Below are 10,134 nucleotides of genomic sequence, written 5' to 3' on the forward strand. Positions count from 1 at the left end.
TGCATCACTTGTTTTGTATATTCCAATCTTTTTATTATTTTTGTCATTTTATTATTCTTATTATCATCATTATTAGTTTCTTCCTTTCCATTCTGTAAAACTGTTCTTATCTCAACCCACAAGTTTTACTATTTTTTTCCCCCGAACCTCTCCCCCATCCCACTGGGTGGGGGGGAAGTGAGCGAGCGGCTGCGTGGTGCTTAGCTGCTGGCTGGGGTTAAACCACGACACTGGGGGGAGGGGAGGGCGGGAATCACACTTCAAAGTCACTGCAGAAAATAAAGGTTGTACTGAACTGTGACAGTGTACACACAGCAAAATGTTTTATGATTAATTCATCCATTACAGCCATGGTAAGTTGCAAGAGTTCAACAGCTGCACCCTGAAATTAGCTGAACAGACAGCAATTCAATTTTTTCTTCCAAGATATTTAAAAGAAGCTCCAGATTTATGTCAATCTAAATCCTCAGTCACTTGTATAGTGTAAAGAAGTTTTTGGTATTTCTTCTAGAAGGGAGAGCGCCATCAACCAGCTCTCATGCAGTACAGCCAAATACTGATAGGTAACATTCACTTCTGGTTAGTGGCCAAATAACTGGCCATATGGGATAGCTAACACTCAAGTTTAAAACAACATTACATAGTTTTTTATCAGTCGATGGCCAAGTCTGGGTACCTGTTGTCTAGCAGCAGTAAGAGTGACTAAGTTCAGACATACTAGTTTGACTATGGACCTCATTTATTTCTTATTGAAACCCTTTCAGAGGCCATTCTTCAGATATTTTACTCGTCAGTTTAGTTTGAGGCTACAAGGAATGCCACTTCTGAAAGAAAAATACTTCGGCTGTCAGGGCTAAGTCTGTGCAGGACATGCAAAATGAATGTGAGTGGGCCTATATAAAGTTGATCATGCAATTCTGCAGGATTGGGCTATATCCTGCAATTACAGGCACCTGTAGCCCACACCGAACTGCCAAACTCCTTAATTCACAGGAGCAAAATGAAAGTAATGAAGGATCAAGATAATGAAAAATTACTTCCTAAACTCAGAACTAGAAAATATTTTTATACTCCTTTAAGTTTCACACTGAAATTTAGAAGTATGATTTTTATCTCAGCTGTGGGGGGAAGGAGTTCTGTAACAAGTAGTTCCAACATAAAGACAAAAGCCACCTAACATTGTCAGAATTAGGAAACAGGTTAAAACTACTTTTACCTTCCTACATGAAAGCCACAATTTTACCTCGTTTTCTTAGCAAGAGAAATTTCAAAAGCAGATAGACAACAAAAGCAGAATTCTGAAACATGTAATGGTGTAACAACCCACAGAGAAGACACATCCTCAGCTAAACATACAATTAAAAAGCACAGCTGCATTAATTAAGTTCTCCTGCCAACATGAATCTAGATATGCTTCTGGGGAGAAAAAACCACCAAAGTTGTGTGTGCCACTTGTTTTCGCTTCTGTTTCCAGTAGCATTTTTAACTATTGTAGTGTCCTAGACAACTTAATTGCAGATTAGTGTACTTTCAATGCAAAACGATGTTTGTATTTAAATCTTTTCATAGCAATACTAGGGATGTACTGGTCAACCATTAGTAACAATCATACTATAAGATATTGAGCAGCAAAATAACTTTCTGAAGACTAAGCTTGCAAGTTGTTGTTGGGGTTTTTTTGGTTTTTTTTTAATTCTGCTTCCTAAAGAACATTATTAGGTGTTATTTGTGTTACAGATTCCCTGCGTGAGAAGTTCTGTTTCTTGTTTTCTATGCAGTTTGAGATAAGTCCTTTTCTAGAAGTTGCGATTTATCACAGTACTTTGATTTTGTATGATCCAAGAGCAAGACAAAGAAAGCGCTATAGAACTAAAGATTTTTTCCTCATGCTAAACAATCTTCCTAATAATGGGAAAGGAAGACAGAACAAGCTAAATGTAACATTACAAGTTGGAAAAAACAAAAAAGCTGAAGCATAGTAATGCATGTTTAGTGTCATCCAAACGCACCCCTAGACTTAGGGCTTGCAAGTAAGTTATCATGTTAGACAAGTTCAAATTTCCTTAAAATTGTATCTGTTCAGCAGCTTTTCAGAAGACAATTAAGTTTCTGAAGTCTTTGTTGCAAAATTAGTCTCAAAAAGCTGAAGTTACTCAATACTTAAACCTTCTTACCAAAATTACACTTGAGAAAAGATCTGGTTTATATTGTTAACACTAATCAAATTTTGGTCAAGAAATATATGTAAACAATAAGGATAATACATTTAAGGCTTAGAAAGAACACTGATAAATTCACCCCTGTCACATCAAAACATCCACATCTCCTTCATGGTCCTCCTCAGTCACTTTTAAAGATAGCACTTCTTCATTAAGAAATAATCCACTCAGTCTTTCCTTACGAGCTTGTCTTTGTTCCTTCAGCTGTCTCTTGCGTAAGGCCTTTTGCTGTAGTTTCCGTTGCTTGGAACGTTTCTGTCAAAAGACAAAAGACACAAAAAAAAAACCAACAAAAAAAAAAGATTTTGTTGTGTAGATTAGAAACTACCTTTAAAGCTGGCAAATAAGTTAACCTCTAAAATAATGTCTGCTCTGAAAAATAACTAAAACGAATTCTCAGAGGTGGTGCAAACATTAATCCAAAATCGTATCTAATATTAAAATATCAAGACCATTTACCACGTCTGAGTTGTGAGGCACAACATCACCCTGTGATGTTGCATAGCTGAGTCTTTGATCAGAAGAATCTTTATTGCAGGGGAAATATTACTGACTTACAATAACAACCTGAGATGTTGAAGAGCAAGCAGGAACTGCTCTTCTCTACACCTGAAATTGAAATTATGGAGACAGGACAAGTGTCACAGTACTACTTTAATTGAAACATGCTTCAACAGGTCACTCCTCACCAAGTAATCTGATGAGACATGTTGGAAGAATAAACTGAAGAAGCTTCAAAAAGCCTGATGCAACTTCTGGTTGGGAAAAAAACCCAAAACCCAAGATAGTCTTTACCATCCAGAAATTATGCCTAGATTAGGCTGATCAATCTTAAATTTTGGGGGGGGTAAAACTGTGTGTTCATTCAAAGAATTAAGTTAGATGCATAAGGCCTTTTTCAAACCGCACTCACCGTATTCTAAACAAAAGTAATGAGAAGATCTACTACATACAAACATCAGGCTTTCACTTAGAAATAATGGGAAGAGCACAAGGTTAAATTCCTTATGGTCACGTCAGAGGAAACAGTCAGCATTGGTTTAGTTATCTAACTTCAGCAGATCCTCAGTTACTAACCATGCTCCTTCAGTACAGATATCCCAGTTAAGATCACATAAGCAACCTTAACAAGTTAGACAGCTTAATACACATGTACATAATGAGAAACTTTACTTTTGAATCCCGGATTCTTTCTGCAGCACTTGTGGACAAATTACTATCACTGTGCGCTCGACTCATGTTGGCACTCGAGTTTGAAGCGGAGTTAGCAACACTAGAACCACTGCTGCTTGCTGAGCTGACCATGCTGGCACTGCTGCTGCTGGCACTGGCACCACTCACACCACTGGTACTTGCACAACTGTAGCTACTCCTCTTCCAGCCTTCCCTTGCAGACCGTTGACGAGGTCCATGTTCCTTGATATAGTTTCTCACCTTTAGAACAGAGGCAGCAGAATTACTAAAGCCTGATAAATACTGTACTGAGATACTCCTTTTCATGGAAAAACCACAATTTGCCTGTTAATAATGATCAAGTTATTGGATCAGTTGTCTTTTAAAACATTTTTCTGTGGCTGCTTAACTCCAAAGCCATCCGGCAGTCATCAAGAAAACTTAACTAAGAACTAAATTAATATTTACTTCATTATGGAAGGAAGAAAACTAAGTAATAAGCTTTGGGATTTCTCCCCCGCCTCCTGCCCCCCAAGTTTATTATTTTGTATTAACAAAAAGTTATACTAATAACATCAAACATACACACATACATACATATATATATATCAGTCAAGTTCAACTGAACTAAGCTGTGTACCCAATGTATCAAAACCCTTTATTTTGCATATATATTCAAACAAAAGTGGGTGTAAGGCAAGCAGTACTTTTCTACTTTAAGAAGATACTTATAAAATGTTTGAAATATGAAATAGGCCAAGCCCATAAAAACAGTGAATGTTTTCTGTTTTCAATCTTTATCTTCATCATAATCACAAATACAGAGTAACACTGAGGAGTTCAGTTTGGATACTGCATCTTTTCCCAACAACACACCACAATAGTACAAAGACTAAGACAACAGTAGCATATATCTACCGTACCAATCAGGTACTCTTCTTTGTTATAATCTGTATTTTGTACCACCTTTAAAACATATTTTCTGTATCCCTTTTTACGTGAAATTTATGGTCTTCTCCAATGAACTCCAGTCCTTCAGGAGTTTTAAATACTAGTTTATATACAGTGAACAAATGAAGATGCTCAACCAGCTGATGGTCATGAAGTGGAATACTCTTTGTCATAAGCAGTACCAGGCCCACAGCATAACTCATTACACGCACGCCATCTTAGGCTTAACGCGTATTGAGAATATATAACCAGTCTTTCATATAAAGGTTTAATACATACAACAACATGCTTTTGAACTGTTTTCCCTCATTGACAATATTATGCTCTAGTGTTATCTCCCTATATCTAATGATTATGTATAAAAATTGATCACAACTCCATAAGAGATTTTGCAAGACATATCAGATGCTGAAACCCTGAAGTCAAATGAACAAACCTTAACTCACCTGTTTCAGTTTTTCATCTGTGAGACAGTTCAGTTCAATAATGAATTCACTATCTGTAGGCGAGATCTGAGCAGTAGGATCAATAATTTTAATAATATCAAGTTGCTCTCGAAGGCCCATCTCTGTACTGACTTTGCGACTCAGATATTCAATATATTCAACCTAGGACCCGAAGAAAGGCAGGTCATTTTAAAGTATTATTGATTCTAAAGGAAAAAGGGTGGACCAACAGAATAAAACGTACTCAAATATCACATTTCCTATGATTCTAGCCTCATTGTGTATCCTCAAAAACTCAGGGTGAAAGCTTGAGTACACATTAAACTGCCTACTACAGATGCAAAAGACAAGAAGATTTAGTTTCAACAATGAAGTAGTACTGCATAGGTCTGCATTTACACCTACAGCAATCTGTATATCTTTTAAGATGTTGCACCGATTGACAGTTCTTCTGTATATTACAGTTCTCACATAGCAAAAAAGTCAATTTCACCTGTTCATCATTTGTCATTGCACTCCATGGAAGTTCATCGAGATTCCTGTGCTTGTTTTTCTTTTTTGGAAGCAGACAAGGAGAGCTTGGAATACTAGGTATAACATCAGAAAGTACATCACTCCCACTTGTAATGTCACTGCCAGGCAACTTGTAATATGCAAGAGAAAGAACAAAGCCTTAAAATACAGTAGGCAGATTTAAAATCATTCTAACACCATTAACAATTCAAAACACACCATCAAATTAGCAAAGCATAGCTTATCTATGTACTCTAACAACTTTTTAATAATTACTCATAACCCTGCAGTACTCCTTTGAACCTTCCAACAAACAGTAAATACAGCAAACTCAATTCACACTATTCTCTACTTATGAATCCTGTTTTTAAAAATTTGCATTTAAGAGAACAGCAGAATCATGTGGCATTTCAACTATTTCCTTTCTCCATCAGTGTAAATTGTCCATGACAATCCAAATCTAAATCTAAACCTCCCATTTTGAAGCATAAGTCTAGTTTAAAGAAGATAATTTCAAAGCAGGTTTGCAATTCATACCACACCCCACAATTACACAAGACAATTCAATTAAAATCACTGTCATTTTGCTAGAAGCAACTGCAGAACTTTAGCTAGCTTCATTTATACAACTGACATGTAATTTCTGAATGCACTTCCAGTTAAAGTGTGACAGTCGGATTACTCATGCTTAGATTCTGCCAGATAACACCATAAAAAGCTACAAAAAAGTCTTTCCAAAATTGTGCAAGTCCAATCAAGTATGTCTCTTAAGAAATGCTTGTTTTAAAAAACAAAGAATCATTTAAAAAAGCTAGTTACTAATCAAACATGCTGTCAGCTAACTAAGACATGGGAAATTGCTTCTTTTCAAAACAATCAACGAGTTTATCAGCCAATTAAAATTTCACAACTCAGTGAAGCTCTGAATCTTTGGGATCCAATGTGAGTTGTTCCTACAGGCCGTGTTATACAAATGCACTTGTAACTTCTGTGATATGATATACATAGCGACTAGCTGTTAGACTAAAACAGTAAGAAATTCAGAGCTAATCTCAGTCCATGTTATCTGAAGTTCATTTGCGTCTTCTGGAACAGGATGGGAACAGGATGTGCGCCTTCTTGAAATCAGTGTTTTCAGTCCTTATTCTGCATTTAGAAGACTCTGTACATGCTTTGACTAAGCTTTATGACAAAATTTAAAAGTATTCCTCGGTATATTCTGAAGCACCATGTTTCCTGTTTCAAAGTTATGTATACGTTCACAGTTGATTTAAGTCTATAACGTAAAAAGTCAGTTTAAGTCTATATATATAAAAAGATTTGCATATCACAATTGAAAAACTGCTGAACAAAGAAGACTACCACAAACTGGAGATACCTGACCCAGGACTGCATCCAATACAGACTAAGAAAAAGGAGGACGTGATTCACTTTCACACTTTTCCTGGTGAGACAAAGTGAGCTCTGTACTCTTACTTGGCCCAGACAAAAAGATGGAAATAGGCTATGGCAAGAGCTTCTACAATTTACCTAGGTGCCAGCGCCATTCCAAAGGAAGATTTAATACAACCAAATCACTGGAAGCAGACATCTATAACCAGATTTCATTACCAGGGCAGATCCTCAGTACAAAGGATCTAAGCTCATGGCTACAAGACACATGCTGGTCACTAAAACCAAACTACCATGATATATAAGCATGTCTCTTTGAAGAGCTGACCTTCAGTGTCTCCTCCAGATTAAGAACGCTGGAATAAAATGGAACAAAACATTTTCTTTACCACTGAACATTCAGATATCTGCTCTTACATTCAGTACTTACCAAAAAACAAATGCCAAGGACTTTTCAATTAAAGCTAAATCCAGCACTTAATAGTCTATACAAAATTTTACATTTACAGTGGAACTAGTTTACCTGCCATTCAAACTCGCTGTCTGACCAATCCCAGTACGTGCTGATAGAAGAGGAGACATCACTGCAGACGCTACCCTCGGGGAACAAATCAAAAGAGGTGAACTCCTGGTCATCCAATAGAGAGTAACAGTCATCTTGATCACCGACTGAAACCGATGAGAACAGCTCCTCACTGCACTCTGAGCTGGCTACGCTGGTTCCACAAGACGTCAAGTTCCACCTGCAAAACAGGACAAAACAAAGAGAAAGCAGCAAACATTGGCATCATGTGTCCTGAAAAATTCTTTTAAGCCTCATAAAACTATCTCCACTTTGCCTGTCAGTAACATTATACATTGATTTTATTGAACTAAGTTATAATTACGTAAATTGAAGTATTCCATTTTAAAATATTTTTAAAGGTCCATAAAGAACACCAAAGGGAATTCAGCATTAAAAACAGCAAGGTAAAAATGCATAAAATGTTCATATAATTACACCTTTATTTTACTATATTAACAGTTTCCAACCCAGAGCCATGATTCCTGTAGTGTATATATTGCCTTTTTTTTCTCATTGGTTGGTTGTTTTAAATACACTGAACTAAAAATATAATTTCCCATATGTTGGGATATTTAAAGTTCCATGTGAATTGAAATAAGCAAAACTAAGAAGTAAATCAATTGGACTTCAGGACAAATAGGAGTCAAAAATAAATTCGAGGTTGATAATCCCCACAAAACTAAGGCTTAGTAAGGAAAGACGTTATGTATATAACCAAGGCTCCATTATTCACTATTTTCAACTGTGAATGCCAAAAATATTGGACATGCTGTTGCAATAAGACAGTGCAAAATGGGAAAATTACCTGTGTGAAAATGCTACCATGCCAGAACTAAGCACTCTTTTCCCCTCAGAATTTCATTTCACAAGCTAGTTAATGCTGCTGCTAAAGGAAAGCAATTGAGGACTCAAACTTCACAGAACAGGTTTTTTTAATCTAATGAGAGTAAGCCAGAATTTAACAAGCTTGTGAAATGAGTCTCCATATCTGGATTTATTTTACATATTGGTAAAAAGTAGGTCGAGACAACCATGAGTCAGCACAGCACTGCAATATAGCCAAAACAATTTGAAAAGGGCTTCTAAAATTCACCACGCAAACCCACACGATCAACTCCTTTTCCACCAGCCTATCCACTTCAGCCTGGCTAAATTAGAAAAACATTCCTCTACCCAACTGCAAAAGCTGAGCAATGCCATCACCCAGAAAGGCTGGTCCTCACCGTCGTTATTTAAGCTGCACACCAGCTTGGCTAAATATGTTTGTGATGGACTCACTCCCACATTTATTTGGCCAGCAGTGAATTAATCCAATGTTAAATACATTTCAAAAACTTTTCCTTTAGCAGATTCAGGAGATCTTGCCCTCCCTCCCTTTCTGCATCCCTTATACACATGCGATGTTTTACTGGCACAGACTTTTGCAGGCAGGGCAATCAATTGGTACAGAGTAGAATATGGTGACACACACATGGTGACACAGCATGCCTTTGAACATTAACTGCAGCTTCAGTATTCATGAAATACCAATGAAAGGAAAGGTAGAGTAGACAAAAGTTTCCAGACCTATCAAAACACAGGATGAGGTACAGGGGCTTTACCACCAGCCAAGTACGCACAGACGCTCCAGGTATGCAGTATCATTGCAGGTATAGGCAGTCAGCCCTCACCTTCTCATACCTAGGGGGCCCTGCTGTACTTGCTGGGGTGAACTGGATTTACAAGAAGTGGAAACTACATTAAAATCACTCATAACTTTAAAAAACAGAAAGCCTTATGTGAACACCACAGCTTGAACTGTGCATCTGCAATGGCTTCATCAGTACAAGACATGGCATGTCCTTGCCCAAAGGAGTGAAATACCCACTCAGAAAGCCTGGGTTACAAACCTGGGTTTATAAAATGAGCAAGCCTGGATAACACACTTGGGAGTGAAAGACAATACAAAGAGAAACGTATGATTTGGTGAATATCACACATTTATGTTACAGATATGCTACAAATACATCTTACTGTTTATGTCACAATTGGGTCTTAGGAGATAAGAACTAGATCATGGAAGTGTATCATATTTGATCGAGGCGCTTCATGCTGAATCATTTAAGAATCTATAAGTAAGGGCTTGCTCTTGTGAATGACACTTTTAAAGTGTAATATCCATAATTTCATACAAATTCAATTGAAAGATTACCTTATTATTCACTCTTCATTACGGTGTAGTAGAAACACTAATAACCAGCAAAAGTATCTCGCAGCTCTGGAGCAGGAACTAAAACTATCCCACACGTACGTTCGAGACTGAAATCTCGCAAACCATCCTCAAAAAAACCTACTGCTATATTCAAGTTCAATGCTGTGCATAAATAATAGCAGGAGTAGTTTTTTAGGTAAGCAGGACTGTAGTTTTAATTTTATGAGCACAACTGGAATTTCTTTGGAGAGCTGCACTTGCATTTTCAGAATAGGCCTTTCCTACAAATTACAGGCAGAACAATTTGCCCTTAATTAGTAGCATGGGATGGAAATGTTTCTGCAAGAATCGCTGCAGTCACCAAGCCGCCTGACTCATTCCAAACCCCTACAGGTTTGCTTGGTGTCCACGCAAGGCCTGCTTTTTTTAATTACTGTAAACGCACCACTCTCCAGCTGCCCATCCTACGGCGCTCAAAGCTGCGTCTGAAGAAACTCGGAGAGGAATAAACGCATCTTAAAAAACGACCAAGCTCGGGCCAACAACCGTACCCTTACCAGCCAAGGCCGGACCAAGCTCGTACACAGCCCTGCCAAAGCGAAGCGCAACCCAAGCCGGGGCGGGCGGGCGGGCTGCCCGCAGCAGCCGCAGCCGGAGCGCGGCCACCCCCCCAGGCCGGCAGCG

At 37.9% G+C, this 10,134-nt stretch overlaps 1 protein-coding gene across 1 annotated transcript; it reads right to left on the minus strand.

Annotated features, from left to right (window-relative positions):
* Window positions 1-258: 258 nt before the first annotated feature.
* FAM199X (family with sequence similarity 199, X-linked) lies at window positions 259-7,227 on the minus strand. Its single transcript, XM_010568939.1, has 6 exons — window positions 7,218-7,227; window positions 7,023-7,050; window positions 5,283-5,432; window positions 4,790-4,951; window positions 3,393-3,653; window positions 259-2,474 (listed from the first exon to the last, which is right to left on the minus strand). Exons 3-6 carry the CDS (start codon window positions 5,298-5,300, stop codon window positions 2,304-2,306), a joined length of 612 nt encoding a protein of 203 aa, XP_010567241.1. The 5' UTR covers window positions 5,301-5,432; window positions 7,023-7,050; window positions 7,218-7,227; the 3' UTR covers window positions 259-2,303.
* Window positions 7,228-10,134: the final 2,907 nt, after the last annotated feature.

This window comes from Haliaeetus leucocephalus, unplaced genomic scaffold (assembly GCF_000737465.1).
Source record: "Haliaeetus leucocephalus isolate CR32 unplaced genomic scaffold, Haliaeetus_leucocephalus-4.0 Scaffold262, whole genome shotgun sequence".
In the NCBI taxonomy this organism is placed as follows: Eukaryota; Metazoa; Chordata; class Aves; order Accipitriformes; family Accipitridae; genus Haliaeetus; species Haliaeetus leucocephalus.

Bases quoted from the DNA above. Each gene is read 5' to 3' on its own strand.
- FAM199X (XM_010568939.1), bottom strand. The intron at 3,654-4,789 runs GTGAGTTAAGGT...TCTGTTCTAAAG, and splicing joins CAGATGAAAAACTGAAACAG to GTGAGAAACTATATCAAGGA. The intron at 2,475-3,392 runs GTAAAGTTTCTC...GTCTTTTGACAG, and splicing joins AAAGAATCCGGGATTCAAAA to AAACGTTCCAAGCAACGGAA.